Source organism: Grampus griseus (genome assembly GCF_964374135.1).
Source record: "Grampus griseus genome assembly, chromosome: 2".
Taxonomy (NCBI): domain Eukaryota; kingdom Metazoa; phylum Chordata; class Mammalia; order Artiodactyla; family Delphinidae; genus Grampus; species Grampus griseus.
Genome location: NC_139018.1, coordinates 108,887,980 through 108,908,827, shown reverse-complemented (window position 1 = coordinate 108,908,827; position 20,848 = coordinate 108,887,980). Strand labels below are relative to the sequence as shown.

Here is a 20,848-nt window from a genome sequence, read left to right as displayed (position 1 = left end):
GTATTGTATAGATGAGTGAAAAAGGTGACCTGTCAAATCCCAGGAAGGGATGCAGCACCAGGACTGCTCCAACCAGGAGAACAAAAAGCAGCTCTTTAGCACTTGTTTGACTGTTATGCTAACCCACTAAATGTTGTGGGGAAAGAAGGTCCTTTCATTGTCTTTGTTCATTTTTTTTCACACAGGGAATAGATATCCTTATGCACAGTCCTTATGCAAAATTCATATTTTGTTTTGAATTTTTTTCTCAGGCTTATGATGTTTGTGAGACATCAAATAACCAGCCTCCATTTTTCTCCTCTGTTTAAAAAAAAAAAATCTCCAGAAATTGAAACCTAACAGGTTGGAGTAAGTTCTTAATTATCCACCCAGCCTTTGAGTTATTCTGCTTCTGGTGTTGGCCAAAATTGTCTAAATAGTAGAGCTTTTTTCTTCTTTTTAAGGTAGATGGAAGAGATTATCACAATAGCTCAAACCACTGAGAGGGTTTGCATTTTGTAAATATAAGTCACTGACGACAAAAATTAAGATGTTTATTTCCCCAAGGATGAAATAAATATGACTAGCTCTGATGGGCAATCCAAACTCAAGAAGTCTAACCTTCCTGCAGAACCCTCTGGCAGAAGACACCAACTAGCACCCCTCCTTAGAACTACAATTTAGCATACTCAGTGCAATGGCTAAAGAAACTTACCCTTACAGAGTAACAACTACTATTAGAGAGAAATCATAAACAGCATTTTAGAACAATGACATACAAGTTAAAATCAAGATGGCTAAGTGACTTTTCAGGACAATGCAATAGGTTTTTTAAAAATTCAAAGTTAAAATAACTGAAAAGCAAGGTCAAAAAGCAAAATACTTCTAAACTACCTTGAGCCCTAAATTGTCATAATATTTAAAAACTTAATGTTTCTTACTTGAGACAGTCTGTCTCCTGAGATACTATTCAGAATGAAGACACTTGTTGAAATGCAATCAGATTCATTTTCTACTACTACTTAAGGTTTCTTGGAATTCTCCCAAGATCCAACCATGCCCAAGGCAACATTAAGTCTACATCTGGTAAAAATTCAAAGTTACTTTATTCATTTTCAATTCACTACCTAGTTTCTCCTTCTCTTAAATAATTTTGTAAAAAATTTACTACCAATTTTGAGTAAAATAGTGATGGAGCCTCTTCTTGGGTCTGGTGACACTGTTACGTACCAAAGTACAGAGATTACTTTCCTAATGTTTTTGGTAATATTCAATACTTTTTCTAAGAACAGCATAATTGAACTATATGTCTAAAATCAAAGCTGAATTCACACAATGATGCCTCCAATTCAATTGTTTACTCTGTAATCCAAGGACCTATGCTCTTACTCATCAGAAGCAAATATTCCATGGCTACATCCAAAGCACTCAAAGGAAAAATATAATCTGACAACATAAAGAATAGTCCCCCTATAACAGTTTATTAGAATGTGAATATATTCCAAATCAATAACTAAAAAAAAAAAAATCAAGTTACAAAGCATGCATAAAATACAAAGTAGCAATTTACAAATAGATAGTAGTATCTTCATAACCAATACACCAAAATAATAAAACGGCTACAGAGAAAAACTAAATTGACTAATCACAGCAATGCCTTCCGTGCGCCCCACACGTCATGAGCACCGCAAAAGACAGAAGATTAACTATGAAACATAGTAATCTATGCAAGCCCACACACATGTATATTTTGGGGATATTCCACCATCCTGAATTGTATCACTTTAGTTGACACAACTTGTAGAACACTTCAGTTAAGTGCTCAATACTATCCACAAGAAAACAAAACTAAATATTAGTGTGCACATTTCTGAATGAGAAATGAGTTGCTCCATTGATTTCAATAATGTAGTGGAAGAAAACTTTCAGGTTTGTACAATGCCTAAATGCATTCTATTTAACTCAAGGTACTATTTCATCTTGCGTACTAAAAGAATACATGCCTTTAAGTGGTACCACTTGAGCAGAAATTAACCTCTCACTGTATTCTTTAGACATACTGAAACCAGATATTTAACTGGACTATATTCCATAATATACTGCAAAACTCAAAAATCAGCATTGTTAAAATAATTTTCCATGCCTGCTGGTGGATATGGTGATAAAACTAGGTTGCATTTCATTTACTGGAAGGTTTTAAGACAAAATTAACATTTCACCATTGGATACTAAGAGCATTAAACCAGTTATTGCCTGAGCAATAAAATGCCACACAATCTACTGCTGGGAAATTGGAGAAGTTAAATGACTTGGGCTGCCTGATTACTGTAACAGAGGCACCTCATATGGAATTCCACCAGTCTCTCCAGTTCCCAGCCTGCCAGGCAGCACTGTTTAACATATGGCCCCATAACCATACTGCTACTGAAATCATCACTGTCTTTTGTGTTTATTAAGATAATTCTTATCCAGAAAAAAGTGCCCCCCTCTCTAATCAATTTTGATGTTTACAAAAATTAAAAAACAAAATTTACTAAACTACATAACCCTATTAAGGCATGTTAGAAATTGACTTCCAGAATAATGGAAAATTTTCAAGCTCTCAAAATTCTGCTATGTTTATAGGGCAATTCTTAGATTTATGGAAATATACACTGCACTGAGAGAAGAGTGTATTAATTATAAGCTGCTCTGTGGCAAAATGATAGCTTATTTCTATAGTCTTCTTAATTTGATTTAATCAAGACCAACAGATCTGAGCTTCAAGGGATCAAGTTATATTATGTCCTACAGTGACAGCTTCCATGATGAAAAGTAAACAATAATTGAGGAATCCAAACATTCAGTTTATTAAACTAAGGCTAGTGAAGCCATAGCATGAAAAAAAAGCTGCAGTCATTCGGGACAAGTGGGTGATTTTATAAAGCTAAAATCAAAAGACTTAAACTTAAGACATGGAAAAATTCATAAGTATGAGGAAGTAATAAAACACAAAAATGACCACAAGAATTACAAATATATTTAAATCTCAGACCTGGGAATTGGACTATACACAGCCTTCTAGGGGAGAAGAGAAACGCCTTATATGTTCTGACAGCACTGCACCTTTGGCTTGTTTTCAGTGGTTGGTGGAACATGAATAGGAACCACATTGTTGCTTGGAGACATGTCATTTTCACGTCTGTCTGACATTTGCTTCTGGGAAACAATGCGGTATATCTCTGAGTAAAAAAAAAAAGAAACAGCAACACCCGGTGTGAACAGACCCATAAATCGTTGATAAAAAAGATACACAGAGGCAGAAGTTATATTTATAAGAGAAAAAAATGCAAATAAACTGAACAGAGACTGCATATACTCAAAGTTTTATTTTCAAACAGCCACTGATTTGAGTCAACCCATTATTTCACAACAATTTCCCTTAGGGTAAGAAGAGAAATAAAGGTTTTCCATTTCAGAGGGAAAGGTTTACCAATCAGTTAAATAAATCTTGGTCTAAAGAGATTACACAGTTTATGGGCTTAGATCTAAATTTCTACCCTTACCAAAAAAACCTACATACATTGACACTGTACCACAGAAAAATATTTAAATCTGCATTATCAGACACAGTAGGTATTTCTGTTGGCTACATAGGGAAGCATACAACTTCATAAACAAGTCAAAATCCCAAAGGACTCTTGGAAAAGAAGAACGGAAAGATAATGTTTATCAGTGCCACCTGAACTAAAGTTAAACTATAATGAAATAATTATTCAAATCAAGCAACTTAAGATTTTCTATGACACTTATCAAAACTAATTGTTTAGCATCTACCTCTTCCACTAAACAAACTAGTGGATGAGGAACGTTGCCTGCCGTATCAGTAAACAAAGGATGATGGGCCATCAAGCCATCAGCCACTGCACCCACCCCCCTCTCCCACGGTGCACCCCGAGGGAATTCAGGATGGAGAAAAGTAGAATACTGGCCCTAGATAGTTAAGGTGCATATCAAAGGAGTCATTTCAATGAGCCTAGACTCTTGCAGCTTCCCATACAAAGAAAAGCCCTAAATTCATTAACTTGAGATGTCTGGTTTTCTTTAATTAACAGTAATCTTTTGATGTTCCAGACTACCTAGTTTTTGTTCAAGAAACTCCTATATATCCTGGCTCCTCCCTTAACTATCTGAGAGGCTATCTGAGAGGCTGCCTCCTGGGCTTAATCCCTCAGCAAGTCCGCCAAATAAGACATAGTTCTCAATTTTTAGGTTGTGCATTTTTTTCAGTCAACAAACTGTAAGGACCAAAACTGTATCTACTTTATTCACTGCTGTATCTCCAGCATATAGTAGGGGTTTGATAACTAAGTACACGAATAAATGTTATTAAATTCCTCTACAGCAAGTATGCTTATTTAATATATTGTATTTGGTCTTACAGTGCACTGCCTAAACGTAGCTCCCTCTGACTATATAAACTCCTTACAAACAAAGAATGTATCTTACCTTTGTTCTCAAAGTGCTCCCTCCAAAAAAAAAAAAAACCCTCAAAAGATAAGGGAACTCTAAAAATGGGACAAACTGACATGATATACCTATTATGATGGACTATGAAGTACAATATATTCCTATGAATGACACCTATGTATTCCTACCAAAAAAGTTGAAAATGAATTTATCATGAGGAAACAATTAGATAAATCCAGACTGAGGGACATTCTATAAGACAACTGGCCAAGACTCTTCAAAAAAAGTTACTGCCACGAAATACATTTAAAAGATGAGAATAAATGCTTTAGATGTGGGCTACAGCCCACCTATTTATATTAAATATATGTTAACCACCTATTTAAATTAAATAAATACAATTCAAAATCCAATTCCTCAGTCCAATAGCCATATTTCAAGTGCTCAATAACAACCCGTAGCAAGTGGCTATTCTATTCAGTACCCAGATATATAACAATTCCATCAATGCAATGTGTTTTCCTTGACTGGATCCTAGGTTTAAACTGTAAAACCCAAATCTATAAAAGACATTATTAGTACACCTGGAGAAATCTGAATATGAACTTGCACATTAGATAATACTACGTAAACAAAGTTCTTGGATATGATATACGGTATTGTGATTATGTAGGAGAATGCCTTTTTCTGAGGAGATAAAATGCTCAAGTGTTTAGTAGTAAAGTGCCATAATGCCTACAGTTTGCTTTCCAAAGATTGAGCAAAGGGGAAGAAAAGTATATTTACACATACAGAAATAAACCAAATGTGGCAAAATGTTAATAACTGAGGATTTTAGATGAAGGATATATGGGTGTTCACTGTATTACTTCTGTAATATTTGGAAATTTTTAAAATATAAAGTTATGGGGAAAAAAGGAAGTGGAATCATATTTTCAAATGTACGAACATCATTTGGATTCTAGGTTGAACTGTTAAAATTTGAGACAGGAAATTTTAATATTGTTTGGATAATAGAGGACAATAAAGAATTACTGCCAGTTTTTAAATGGTTTTGTTGTTACGGGTTTAAGTCCTACCTTTTAAATATACATCATGAAATGTTTACAAATGAAATGATGTAATATCTGGGATTTGTTTCAAAATAATGGGGGAGGGAGTAGGTGGAGGAAAGACTGGCTCTGAACTGACAGTTGTTGATGGCTACATTGGCTCATGATAATATCTTACTTTTGGTATGCTGAAAATTTTCCATAACAAAAAATTAAAGAAAAGGAAATGTACTAACTAAATTAATACATTTTTCCAAGTTAAAAACTAATTTCCCTAAAGTTGAATAACAGCAAACTGTAATCAACTGAATATGTAAACTAACAAAAACACTGACAGCTCGTGTGCCTTCGCTTATGCTTTTTTGGGGGAAGCAGGTGGCTAAAATTTATGTTTCAGAAGGGTGACAGTGGTTCAAAGGTGAAGAAGCACCAAGGGAAAAGATTAGATTCCAATAAAGAAAGGCAGACTAGAGTTTAAAAAAGAAAAAAGGATATGCAGGACGTGGAGTCTTCATTTGGATTCTTTTCATTAAAAAGGGATGGGACCGGGGCTTCCCTGGTGGCGCAGTGGTTAAGAATCTGCCTGCCGGGCTTCCCTGGTGGCGCAGTGCTTGAGAGTCCGCCTGCCGATGCAGGCGACACGGGTTCGCGCCCCGGTCCGGGAAGATTCCACATGCCGTGGAGCAGCTGGGCCTGTGAGCCATGGCCACTGAGCCTGCGCGTCCAGAGCCTGTGCTCCGCAACGGGAGAGGCCACAACAGTGAGAGGCCCGCGTACCGCAAAAAATTAAAAAATTTAAAAAAATTAAAAATTAAAAAAATAAAGAATCTGTCTGCCAATGCAGGGGACACGGGTTCGAGCCCTGGTCTGGGAAGATCCCCATGCCGCGGAGCAACTAAGCCCGTGCACCACAACTACTGAGCCTGCGTTCTAGAGCCCGCGAGCCACAACTACTGAGCCTGCGTGTTTCAACTACTGAAGCCTGCGTGCCTAGAGCCCGTACTCCACAACAAGGGAAGCCACCGCAATGAGAGGCCTGTGCACCGTCACGAAAAGTAGACTAAGAAAGCCCGCGTGCAGCAACAAAGACCCAACGTAGCCAAGAATAAATTAATTAATTTAAAAAGAAATTTTAAAAAGGGATGGGACCAGAGTGTCTAGGGTAAAGAGAAAGACAGTCATTCAATCAGGCTAGTGACTAAGAAGTAAAGATAATCATCAACTTACTGAAAAACTATACCATTCATTCTTTATTCTTTATGTTTTCTCCCTAATCCCCAACTGGAAGGCTCTTCTTTCTCAAGTGCAAATGATTAAATGTGACCCTCTACAAATTTAACTTCTTTACAAGTGGTTTTAAATATTACGTTAGGGGAACCAAAACAAAAATTATTTTGCAGGTTCTTAAATAAAAAGCAAATACTGGAAGAAAGTAAAAAGCAGAGTTCTCAGAGAACACAGAAAGGTAAATAATTAAAGAGATCTCATTACAAGGAAAGAAATTTGAGCAGTGTTATAAAACTGCCTGCAAGTACTGCATACTGTTTTGTAGAAGTAGATTATTACTACATTGCTACAGTCACCAAAAAGATGTCTGCTAATAAAAATGCCACCCAAGGCAACAAAGAAAAAGGAAAGTGCTGATCAGAAAATTAGGAGAAATTTTTTCTTTCAGGTAGAATGGGCACTAAGAAGCTACACAAGTAATTTAACATCTCTGTGGCTGGGTGTGTCACTTAAAAAAAACTTTGATAAGAAAATATAAAGCAGGTACCTTCTAGCCGGTATCTGATTAGAGCAGGTTATTTAAGTGGGGGGAGGGGAACAGGACTAATAACTTGCTAAACCAGATGCAAATATTTTCCTCTTTCAAGGGCATGTTCTCCTTTAGAACCAAATGTATGTGATATACCAATTCCTGTGCAGACCCTTTTCAAGAAGTCCAAAGGACAGGTAAGGTTAGAAAGAAAAGGAATTCTGCTTTATCGTTCTTATATCAGGATCTCCTGTATGAGATCTAAATATAAAGTAAAATATTAATATAAAATAGCTTTAAATATAACCGAGTAAAGTTAAATAAAAGACATATGCCTATTTCTACTCTAATGGAAATATGGATCAAGTTTCAAAGTAAATTCTAAGGAAGTTAAATGCAATAGCTCTAAATTGGGGAACAAAAAAAACTAAAATTCCTCAGTCCCTCCAAAAATTGTGAAAATAGCAGAGACCTGAGTTATCCTACTACAGCCTACATCAGAATTTGTTAGACCTTCTTCAAACCAACTGCTCAGGATGTAAGTTTCTTGAAGGTCAAAAAATGCTCTGATTTGACTGACACAAGGTTGCCATATGCAAAGAATCAAAGCTACTATGTCTGATTAAAAGACACTCACTACTCCAATAAAATTAATGCCTGAAAAACCCTAGCCTCACTTTTTAGAGACAATATGCTAAGTGAACTAAAATTCTTTCAACCAGGAATTCCCTGGCGGTCCAGTGGTTAGGACTCCATGCTTCCACTGCAGGGGGCACAGGTTCAATCTCTGGTCGGGGAAATAATATCCCACAAGCCACACAGCACGGCCAAAAAAAAATTCTTTCAACCATAGAATTAAGAATTTAGTCTCCATACTACAAAGATGGCTTGGACTTATTAATTACATGGAGAAACCTGGAGGACATCATCATAACCAACATCACCAGTAATTAATAAGACAAACCAATATCATGAGCCTTCTGATATGATGCACTGAGAACACTTTTGTGGTATTCCTGCTGAAAATACATAACCAGAACTGAATCACAAGGAAACATAAGACAAACCCAAATTGAGGGACACTACAAAATAACTGACCCATACCCTTCAAGAAATGTCAATAAACAAAAGACAAAATGAGGAACTATTCCAGATTAGAGAAAACTAAAAAGAATTATGACAACTGAATGCAAGTATGATCTGATTACAGACTGTCTTTTGCTAATAAGGACATAATTGGAACAGTTGGCAAAATCTGAATAAGATCTGTAGCTTAACACTGATGTGGTACTATTACCTAACTCTCTAATTTTGATCAATGTACTATGGCTATGAAAAGACTATATCCTTGATTTTAGGAAATACACGCTGAAAAGCACTTAGGGATAATGGGCAACATGTCTGTCACTCTCAAATGGTACAGGAAAAAAACAGTATTATTTATATATTTAGGGAGGAAGAAAAAGAAGCAAGCAAGTGTGGTAAAATATCAACATCTGGCGAATATGGGTTAAAGGTATTTGCAAATACTCTGTACTATTATTGCAACCGTTAAGTCTGAATTTGTCAAAATTCAAAGTTAAAAGAAAAAAATAATACAGTATGGAAAATATGGATTAATAACATCCCTCAATGAACTTGAGGATGAAAGAAAACAAAGCTGCACTGAAATTTAGAGGCTAAGCAACGTATCAGGCTCACTCATGCACTAACCAACCACCTCCTAAAAATACCATCAGCAAAATTATGTCATGAAGTTACAGTCAAAGTCATGGATGTCAAGATTGGCATGGGTTGATTCTAAAAAAAGCAACACAGTTAACTTTGAAGTAACAATGGAGATACATTTTCTAATACATAATTTTGCATCTTAAAAAGTAAAAAGCTATTTTTTTCTTCCAGCAACATCAAAAGACAACATAAATGCTCCCTTAATACTGTTAACACGTAAGGCAGAATTAAGCCTAATGAGAATACTGTTCTATTTCCTGTTTCTCCTATACATTAATACTCCCACTATTATATAGAAAAGTTTAGAACAAACATCCTAACACTTGCAAAACACAGATGTCTGCTGCCATATCCAGTGATCTCTGATCCCACAGATCAACACTGAGACATTACAGGAAGCTGAGGAAATAGTGGCTATAGAGAGAGAAAAAGTGGTAGTAGTAAGTGAAGCTCAAGCCTTGTTTGCTTTCAAGCAATATTAATTAAGCAGTAACAAAAGCTTAATCAAGAGTGAATTTTAAGAGAAACAGCCAGATGTTCATCATTCAGGACAAAACAGATCAATTTTAAGTATATATCACTGCTTATTGATTAGTTCATGTTTGAACAGATCATACGTTCAACGTCACAAAATGATACACAAAATAGTTAACTGCAGATGGAAGAAAACACTTGGCCTCATTTTCACTCAATATGAGAATAAACGGGCTATAAACTGAAATCAGAATGGGCTAGAATTATAGCAGAGATTTGATAGGACATAAAAAATAACCCAACAAGGACTAACTAAAGTTTTTTCAAATGAGGTTTTTCAGAGGCCTTAAGAGACTCACAGACTTTGAAGATGATTTAATTCACTCACGTTAAGACACTGAATCTTAGGACTAGAGAGGTTCACTGGCTTTAGATACACAGGGAATGAGAGCAAAGTGATAAAAAGTAAAACCTACAGCTCCTGGGTCTCAACTGAGTATTCAACACATTGATCCAAGAGAAACCACACAAGTGCTTAAAAAGGAAAAAAAGGATTTGCAGACATAGTGCATATTCAATCAGATCTTGCTTGCTTGAAACAATCTGCAATGAAAGTTGACACAAAGATTCTAAAACAAAGCTACTGTGTTCCAAAGACTGTTTATCCAACTCTAGCACCGGTCCTTTATTTACTATTTTTCTGATAACAGAAAAGAATTCTAATAAACCAGGTATGTAAATCATCAATATAGTTTATTTTTAATGAGTTTTTTTTCATACCTTCACTGCTATTTAGCTACCGATATCAAATATTTACAATGTACCAGGGACAGCTAAGTATTTTACATGTACAAACTCATGTACTCATTTTTGGAGTCTAGAGTAGATGTCTCAATGACAGACAATTCTTTTCTGTGAGTTAGGTTATAGGGACAAAAACCTTTAAGTCACAACATTAACAGTCAAGTCAAATCATATCACAAGGTATTTATAAATACAAGCCCTTACTTGAAAGAAAATAACAGAACTCCCAAAACATATTTCAACTTTACATACGAAGAAATTAAGGGCTAGAAAGGTTAAGTAACTTGCCGAAGATTATAGGAGCTAATTAATAAGTGGAGCAGCCAGGACTAGAAACCAAGTCAGGCTTCTAAACCCATGTTCCTAAACCCTAAGTTTTATTCCCTACATTTTTACAGTAAGATAACATTTAAAAGCTAAAATCTGTTGGTCTCCAATACAAGTGCTGCATACGAAGAATAAAAATCTTCTTACATTATAATTGGAAGCTCATTTACTTAACCATTACTCCATATATATTTTTTAGACCACATAAGATCACTATATATTAAGACTATACTCTAAATTATGAGTTCTTAAAAGTAATATACAGCGACCTCCCTGGTGGTCCAGTGGTTAAGACTCCACGCTCCCAATGCAGGGGGTCTGGGTTCGATCCTTGGTCAGGGAACTAGATCCCTCATGCCACAACTAAGACCCAGCATAGCCAAATAAATAAATAATTTTTTTTAAAGTAATATACATTTTTAAAGTACTTAAAAACAACTCACTGAAGTGCCTATTAGAGGATTAAGATTAAACTTTCAGATGAATTGTTCATTCTATTAAAGTCAGGGTAAATATGAGTCAACATAAATAAAATGTCCTCTTATTCCTGAGGTTGACCTGGTCTACACATCCACATTCCAAAACAGCATGAATTTTGTTTCTTTCCCACTACTTATTTAAACTTTTCAGTATGTAATCACTGGCTGATTTTCTCCACAGGTGACACGTTGCTTCTTATCCAATAATAGATCATGGCAGAATTTTACTTTTTGTTTTCTCATTTAAGTTTTTAAGAATATATTTTTCCCTGGGTGCTTCTATAACAAATCAGAACCAAGAATGCCTTTTCTTTACTGAATTTCAAGAAGACATTCATATCTTTCCATAAATGGGATTTCAATATTTATTTTCTAAAAAGTACCATTAAGCATTGCTTTGTGCTTATGACCATGAAATATGGAATTCATGGACCAAATAACAGAAGTGAACAAATTATTTTCAAAGTATTTTTCCCACTATAAACCAGATGAATTAGGATGATTAAAGCTCAGCAAGCAAGGGTTGTTAACTAATTTTGTACTCTAAACAGGTCTTGCGATAGTAGCTCTCAAATGATAGTCATTCTCAGTGTGATTTTATAGTTTAGTTTCCTGATTAATTTGTTTAAATTTCCTTCCTAATACTTCAAATTCCCACTGGTATAATCTAAAAATGCAAGTCTTACCTGTCAAGATTGTCTGAAAAGCAGCTTCTACATTTGTAGAGTCTAGAGCAGATGTCTCAATGAATGACAAACCATTCTTTTCTGTGAGGAGACACAAAAACTTCAGTCTTGTCAAATTTTAATACAAGGGATGTATTAAAGCTTTCAAAAGGAAAGTAACAGAACTTTTTTAAAGCCCAAGACCTCCCCAACTTCTTGAGGAATAAGAGCACATGTTACTTCCACTTTAGTAGATTAAAAATGACAGCGAGAAATTTTCACTGACTTCTTAATTAAAATAAATACTCGTTGCATCTAAATACTACCACTAGCAATGAACAACACTAGGCATAATGTAGTAAACTTATCAAATACTCAGCTAATTTCATCCCTTACTGGGCTTCTCCCCATCAACCACATAGCTATGGTATGAACGTGGGTGGGTATATGTGATTCACTCAGAATTCAGTGACTGTATTATCTGAAATAAAGCTTCTCTCCCAGAAAACTGAAAAACTGTGATAGAAAATTTTATTCACAGCATCATCAATAGTGGAAGGTCACAATTTTCACTTGTCAAGAATGTACAATGTTGCCTTCTAGTAGGCTGCCCCTACCAATACGGAGTCAGTAGATAGGCAGAGCCTCTATTAAGCCAAAAAAGTTACAACTCCTAAGCAGCTACACCCCTGTTGGTCCTTGACCACTCCCTGGGCCACTACTTTTCGGACACACATAGAACAAGCCTTAGTAAAACACAGACATAATGGAAAAACGCAGGAAGCACAGAATAAACATAGATTTCATCTACCCGTTCCAGGGAGAGAAAAGAAGACAGTATTCATAGTCAACTTTTGGCAGCAAAAACTCAAAATACTACAGTTTTAATAACTCAAAGTTAAGCAAAAGAGTTGTACAGTCATCACACACTTTCAAAACAACAATACTTGTTAAGCATTCATGTTTCCCTTTCCAAAACTACTGTAACCGATTACCCTCACGGGAGGGTTATCAAAACTGCAAGAAATACAGAATCACTGTAATATCACAGAATTCATACAACTAACCTGCAAAAGCTCTTGCTTCATCTGTAGGAACCGCCCTGAGATGGCGCAAATCACTCTTATTGCCCACAAGCATGATAACAATGTTACTATCAGCATGATCTCTCAGTTCTTTCAGCCATCGCTCTACATTTTCATATGTGAGATGTTTAGCAATGTCATAAACCAATAAGGCACCTACAGCTCCACGATAGTATCTGAAAACAGAAACATGTATTTAACTATTAGAAAACAACCACAAGATGGAAGAGAACACCAGAAAAGACTAAATATATGGTGTATATATATATATATATATATATACACACATACACATATATATAGTTTTAAACACACTTATAAATTTTAGAATCCTAATACCAGAATTCTTTAAAGAAAACAAAACAGTACCTTTTTCCAATACCAAAAGTCAGTTAATTCACTTAGGTAGCCTATTTCACAGAACTTAAAAAACTATGAGACTTACGCTGATGTTATAGCTCGGTATCGCTCTTGCCCTGCCGTGTCCCATATCTGTGCTTTTATTGTTTTCCCATCAACCTGGATGCTTCTTGTTGCAAACTCTACTCCAATGGTGCTCTTGCTTTCAAGATTAAACTCATTTCGAGTAAATCGAGACAGGAGATTACTCTTTCCAACACCAGAATCTCCGATAAGGACAACTAAAAAGACAAAGAACTTAATGTCAGATGAATGAGGCACACACATTCACAATGCCATCATGTTTTAAAGCAAAAAAAGACAGGGCATCTGATTTTTAAAAAGGGATGAGGGTGGGGGTGAAGCTGAGTGCCCATGTTATCAATCGATAAAACCAATTTATACTTTTTAACGTGTTTCTACCTGCATAGTGACTTCCACACATCATCTTCCACACATCATCTGCTTAGCACAGATAAAGTATCCTGTCTCACACATGCAAATTTTAATCATAGGTCTACTAGGCACTGATGACAGGCTAATGCATTAATTTAACAATCAACGCTATACCAACCTTACTACCTTAGAAGGTAATAACTTGAAAGATAAATCCTAAACCAAATGAACAATTTATGATATGAAAATGTATTAGACATGAAAGCAACAAAGGATGTTAGTGCCCTAAGTATGTCTACTTAGTCTCATCAAAGCCTGGAAGACCTCAGGACTCATACCTAGGCAAAATGAAACACATGTAACACAGACGGCATCATGTTTATAAACGTTGCCACCCAGATCACAGAAACTACAATGGCCCTTTCATAGTTCCATTTACCAGACTGGCAGGAGACTAGAGACCCCTCCAAAAAGAAACACCCCACTAAGTTTAACAGGGGCCCTAGAAAGCTGACTAATAACTCTGACTTACTCTGAGTCAAAGTCAAAGCAAGGAGGGCCTACACTTTTACTTACAACTTAATGACTTAAAAAAAAAAAAGGTTTGATTAGATGAATTTATTTCCTATGATTACTAAAGGAGGCAGTTTATTTACTAGCTAAATACAGTGGATTCTTTTTCATCTAAGGTGATATTACACTTCAAAAACAATGGGGAAATAGGCAGTCAACTTGTTTTAAAGCATTTCTATCTGAATTTAAAGAACAAATGAGTTCACAGGTTTACAGAATCTGAGCTTGATAACATTTTTTTCCTTGGTAAAAAATTTTATCAAGATTTCAGAAAATATTACACTTATTCCTACTGTTGACTACTAATGCTGCTTCTTAGTTCTTATTAGCTAATTGACTTAGATACCAGGACCAGATAATCAAACAAGCAAGAATAACACCAGGAATAAGACCATGCCTTACTAAAGAGACTGGTATCTGGTAGACAGTGGCAAGGGCAGTGAAAACTGTGAGAGCTCACTGCACTCAGGTCAGAGGGCAGAGTCCATTACGCATTCCTTCCTTGCCACAAGAGTGGATATAAGCTGGCCTCTGGACAGTCTTGGAGAGAGTACAATTATTAGCAAATGCATATCTTTCTGGCCTCCTCTATCAGCTCATTCAGCAAGAAATCATCCCGGCAGCAGTGACCCCATGCATGAAAATGCATAGTTATTTCTAGTTATATAGTCAATTAGAGGTGTCAGAGGTACTGCAGCAAACACAGATAATACAGTAACTGCTTTAATTTGGATACCAGGGAAGAAGATGCTAAGGTCATGAAAGTAACGTACAAAAACAATGCACTTCCAATTTTATAGGATAGTTGGTTGATTTGTTAGTTCTCAAGGTCCCCCATTCTAGATGTGAAATGAAATCCCAGCTTCAGTAATCAAGTCCACCCTATTAGCAGGGTGTACTCACTGCTGCCTCTTAGCATAAGAGGCTGGATGTTCTGCTGAGGAAAACTCCTTTGAATCTTTTCTGGCCCCATGCTAGCACTGAGGTATAAAAGCCTCACTTGAAGTGGGAATAGCAAAGAAGGGAAAAACCAAAAAGCTGAACGTTTCTACTGCATAGGCACTCAGATACATCAGATATATCGATTTAGAAGCCAGTCATTTAGTTTAAAGCCAAAGAGCAAGACATCTAGAATGATAATGCCTTTGGAAAATAAATAAATAAATAACTCAAAGAACACTTTCCCCATCCCACAAAAACTCTAGTACTTTCAAATTTTGGTCTCTTGCCTTTCAACCTCCACTTTAATGATTATGTTCATTATCTCCCCATCCTCAAATCTTTACGCCATCATAAAAATATTTAGTGAGGGCACGTTTTCCCCTTGATATAATCAATTAATTTTAACATAAAATTAGTACCCTTATCTGAAAATAATTCAAGATTCATGAATACTTTATATAGTATAAAATAGTTATCTCAACTAGACATGGAAAAGGCTGACAGAATTATGACTAGCAACTTCTGAAAGGACTGTATTTTAAATGACAACAGAAAGTATTGGTTTTTTAAGAATAGCGCTGCCAAGATGATGCTGAGAAATGACACACTAAGGAAAGCTGCTTCTATTCAGTTGCCAAAAGAGAAACCACACCAAGAAAGGTTATATTTAGGCTCACTAAAAAATAAACAAACTAGAATGGATTAAATTACCTAAACAACAGAAGAGAATTTACTGGTTATAATTAAAAAAAAAAACAAACCAAAAACCCGAAAGTTCATGGACTCAGACTTAATTTCTAATCAAAACAGTTTCTCTCATTAAGATGACAATACTTAATTGATTTTTTTAATGAGACAAACTATATGATCACATCCTATAGTTCAAGAAAGGAATTTGAAGTTTTTCCTATACTTCCTAACTAGTATCTTAGGTTAAAAGTACTTCCACTTTAAACATTTTATAACTATAGCCATCTACATAACATATATATACGTGTGTAAGCATAAATTAAATAACAGCATCTGTATATGAAACATGTATCACATTTCTAAAATAACCTGATAATATTCATTACTACTTGGTTAACCTCATCTGCTGAATTTTATGTATCATCTCTAATATCTGATGCTAAATTTGGTTCATTATATATTAAATACTAGGCTGCTAAATGCCATAAAAACAGAATATACATATTAACTGACCATTATTTAACAGAAATTTCCAACTCTTCAACCACATTTAGTTTTACACACTCTCTTGCAAACTAACGTACTGGGCTAAAATTTAATTCAACAAATCAACCATAGTATCTCAGACCTAAAAGTTATCACCTGAAGGAGTAACTGACAATTTTCATACTGGCTTTTATAAATAAACTTGGAGATCTTTCTACTCTTTCAACTATTCATAGTCCAACCTCACCAAGAGTCTTTAAAATTCAATAAGGCTGAAGTAGACAAGTTTTTCTAGATTCAGCAGAACCCAAATTGCTCAACCAAAAGTTGTGAAAGAAAACCTATCAAGATGCAAGACAGCAAAGTTCCTATGGCAATCAGCTGATGGTTAATTACTACTGACCTTCAATGAGACTGAAAAGAAAATGGTGTAGACTATGTATCCAGGTATTTTCAGAAAATGTGACTCTGACTGAATTGGTGTCTACCACAATATTTGTAAACAGGAACTATGATTGATTCATAGTTCATTTATGTGTCCCAAAGGGCCTTAACCACATTGTGTGTAAATATTTGTGGAATTAAAGTTTTTAAAATAAAAAGTCAAGTTTTAAAAAATAAAATTAATTCCCCATCTCCACCAAAAGTCTCACTGTTGAACTTAACTAAAGATTAATGTTCAAGAACAAATACATAGTTTAGAATAATGCTCCTGCTCTCCCCACATTACATTCCCACTTGGACCACTCCATCCTACACCAACCAAAATATTCCTTCATTTTCAACTGGTTAGAGTTACAAACTAATTTACAATTCCCTCAACTCTTAAGTTTGCTAGGTAAGCATTCTTCCAGCTGGACAGCTGCAGCTCATCTCAGGGAATAAATCTATGTAAGAATGAAACCACTTAAAATGAAATTATTGTTGCTTCACTTTAAATTATAATTGTATAAATAAGAAATTGGCTATATAATCATCACAGAAGTTAAAAAGTGACTCATATCCTGTAAGAGCTTTAAAAAAAAGTGGAAATCTTTCTCAGCAGAATTTTTAAAACACCTTATCAAACAGCAAAATGTACAACACATGAAACCATAACCTATGGAAATATAAAACACTTTAGGAGGTCCTAGTTTTAAGTTTCTTTACTAATACTTAAATGCTCTTACAGTTACAGATTCAGGTTTAAAAAAAACCCAGTGAGAACCATAGTAACTTCTTTCACATTATTACCATTTATTGAGTCCTCACAGAAGCTAAAATTTTACAATCAGTCTCATTTAATTCTCACAACAGCCCTGAGAGGTGTTTTTTTTTTAATAGATGAGGGAACTGAGGCTCAAAAAAGTCATCTTTCCAAAGGTCACAAAGCAAATGTAAAACCTGAGTCACTATTTGAACCCAGGCCTGTGTGATTCCAAAGCCCTGTGCTCTCTCAATCATTGTTAGTAGGATGGTCTAAACCCAAGGCTAAGTTAAAATTTCTTAAGCCAATCCAGGATACTGAGTATTCTTCGTGAGAAAATAACTGGCTTCTACAACCAACATTCAAGTTCTAAAACAAACAGGAGAAATACTCTGATAGTCTATCTCATCCTAAATTACTTACTTCAGAAGTACCTAGCTGCCCACTGCCCCTGCACCTGCACCTTGTTTAAAAAAACAAATCTCTCTTTAATGACTAAACCCCAGTCTCCAGGGTCTCACTTAAGTAACTGCACCAGACCTCAGATGCCTTCAGTCAAGAGTGTGCAAACTAATCCATGTTTCTTTTTTCTATTTGTAAAATGCATTAAGTACCCTCTTCTCCATAAATGCCTTTCCACTATCAGGGTAGTGGGAGTGGATACTGAAGGTACTCACCCTATATAAAAATTTCTGACCCAGAAGAATAAGTGGTGATAAGGGCATATCATCTGCTAGTGTGCCAAGATTTGCAAAGTATTGGTAAAGCAATGTTTCCTGCTTGTTTAGTCAACCATTCTTAGCACCCAGTGGCAAAGTCAGAAACAGTCACCAAGCTTAACATTCTTTTTAAACTCCACCCTCCACTGTAAAGCTTTAATAGCAATGGCTTCTTCCTCCTTGGTAATGATCTTTGTTCAGCATACTACTGATGGCTGCCCTCCTAATTCAGGAGCAGAGAAAGACCATCAGAGAGAGCGCATTCATCCAACAAAAAAAGCATTTAGTGTACTCTTCTCTCAATGAAAACTGTATCCGTTATTTTTGTTGATTAAAAAAAAACTATTTGGATTCTTTCTGGACTAACCAATAATTTTTTTTCACTCCCCACCCTCCAATGTTTTGTCCAAGTGCACTACATGTTTCCCTACCTTATGAAAAATACTTAATTTGACCAAAGAGCACGCAACTTCCCCATGCCGCTCCCCCCTCCACCTCTGGGAAAAGGTATGCGGCCAACTAGGACTCTTCCCTTCCTGTTCTAAAAACACCAAAAGGTTGGATCCTCCCAGTGTTGCAGCAGGAAGCAACCAGTCCACAGCGATAAAGAAATCTAGTATTTGTGCAGCGCACAACCTTTCCTGCTCAGGAACTGGGCCTTCAGGTCTGGCAAGGATAACAGCCACCACCCATCCGCAACCCCTTCTCTCGAGCAGAGTCAAGAGCTATCCCAGGCTGTCTGCCGCTGGGAAGGGAGGGTAGAAGAAAAAAGGCTAGGTGGCAAGTCACATCGGTCTGCCGGGTCACTGCGACAAGTGCGCGCGTGGGTGCTGGGACGATCCCTCCTGCCCTACCCCCCCCCCCCAGCGTCGGGGTCGCACACGAGACGTGGGAGAGCTCTTCAACTATCTGGGGAGGGAAGGCAGAGAAAGAGCTACCAATGCTGGGGGCAGTGCGAGAAGGTTACTGACCGAGAGAACTGTGGGGCGGGTGGGGGTGGGGCCGCCGGCCCGTGCGGCTTTTAACCAGGGCCTGGCCCCGGTGATGGAAGAAGAATGCTAGGAGAGGCGTCTGTCCGAGGGGAGGGGAAGGGGCCCTCCCGAGAGGAAAGGGCGGCGGATAAGAAAAAGACCGGTACTGGGAGCGTGCGTCGAGGGAAAGGTGAAGAGCGGAGGGAAGGGCCTGTCAGAGGTGCTCAGGGAGGGTGTATACTGAGGGGGAGGGGGCGCTCAACCCGAAAAGATGGACGGTGGGAGGGGCGCCCCTTTGGAGGGGCCCTGGAACCCGGGGAGGAAGGAAGGCGATTTGGGAGACAGCAGCCGGCCGCGAGAAGGGCGCAGGGTAGGGTCTCTGAGGCGTCCTCAGGCCTCTGGGGAGGTCGCTAAGAGACCGCTGTGTGGTGAGGATCCCCTCTGTGACGGGAGGGAAAGAAGCTGAGCTAGGAGACCGCAGGACGAACCGCACACAGAGGAAGGGCTGAGGAAGGCCGATCTCAGGGCAGGGGCAGCCCGCGGGCGGGTCCCCCGGGAGTGTCCTGGGCCCCCGAACCGGGACTCGGCGGAGAGTTCGAGAGCCCGTGGCCTCACCTTTGAAGAGGTAGTCGTACTCGTCGTCACGGGTGCCCATTGCGCGGCCGAGAAGCGAAGGGGCGGGAGCAGCAGTGGTACCGGTGGGACCAGGGGGCGTCGCTGCAGGGATAAACCGAACGCCGAGCTTCAGCGGCCGGACCCGGTAAAGAACCCCTCCCTGCCGCTACGCCACTTCCGGCAGGCCCCCGCCCCTAAGGGGAAGTACTTCCGGAGAGGCGGTGCCCCGCCCCTGAGCCTAAGAAGGGCGGCGCTCTGGGGTTTCGCTTACGTTTTCAAATTCTCGTCCCCCACTCCCCCGCACCTCGGAAGGCTCTGAGCGGATACTGAGCCCTGGACTCCCGGCTGACCTTCCTAGCGGCTGCTCTCCGCACTTAATGGTCTCTCCCTCATTCCACGCGCCGCCATGCCGCGAAGCGGGGCGCTGGGGAGCGCTTCGGCACTGCCTCTGGCGGTTGGTTTGTGGATGGGGGCAGGGTTCTTTAAGAATTAGAGAACCGAAGGCGACATCGCGAGCGTGGCGGTTCCATGGTGTAATGGTTAGCACTCTGGACTCTGAATCCAGCGATCCGAGTTCAAATCTCGGTGGAACCTACACCGTTGGGTTTTTATGTTTTTTTTATCCTGGCCACGCTTTTATAATTCATTTACTTATTCACTAGGTGACTGTACACCTACGGTATATGTGTCCTTAAACTAAGTAGGGAGAGAATGTCACAAAATATTATCTTTGCCCAGGAAAACCACATACCTTTCCCTTTTGGATTCTGTACTCTGTCACCTAGGTATCTCCTAAGTAGCCTCTGCTCTTAGCCTTTTTTTTTTTTTTAACCTGGGCCCTCTTCAAAAGCTTCCATGAAAGTTGATTCCTTTTGCTAGAATTTTCAACCTCCAACTTCATTCAAGGGCAGGCACTTCTCACTCCTTTTCTCCCGAAATCTCTCAAACCTTCTCCAGACGTCATTCAGAGAACCTCGCCCACCCTCCTCATCAAGATTCATCAAGAACTCCTTGAACCCTATTTGTCATCCTCTAAGCTAAACCTGGTTACATAATTATTTCATTTAACA

General features: G+C 37.9%; 1 protein-coding gene across 1 annotated transcript; it reads right to left on the bottom strand.

Moving 5' to 3' along the window:
• Window positions 1–1,441: 1,441 nt before the first annotated feature.
• RAB11A (RAB11A, member RAS oncogene family) lies at window positions 1,442–19,933 on the bottom strand. The gene is made up of 5 exons (XM_082649243.1): window positions 19,779–19,933; window positions 13,247–13,442; window positions 12,784–12,977; window positions 11,738–11,818; window positions 1,442–3,200 (listed from the first exon to the last, which is right to left on the bottom strand). Exons 1-5 carry the CDS (start codon window positions 19,816–19,818, stop codon window positions 3,061–3,063), a joined length of 651 nt encoding a protein of 216 aa, XP_082505369.1. The 5' UTR covers window positions 19,819–19,933; the 3' UTR covers window positions 1,442–3,060.
• Window positions 19,934–20,848: the final 915 nt, after the last annotated feature.

Excerpts from the sequence above, each read along its gene's own strand:
- RAB11A (XM_082649243.1), bottom strand. The coding sequence starts at position 19,818 with ATGGGCACCCGTGACGACGAGTACGACTACCTCTTCAAAG. Across the intron at positions 11,819-12,783 it reads TGAAGCAAGAGCTTTTGCAG|AAAAGAATGGTTTGTCATTC; the intron begins GTTAGTTGTATG and ends GTCTCCTCACAG. Across the intron at positions 3,201-11,737 it reads TTTTCAGACAATCTTGACAG|AGATATACCGCATTGTTTCC; the intron begins GTAAGACTTGCA and ends TTTTTTACTCAG.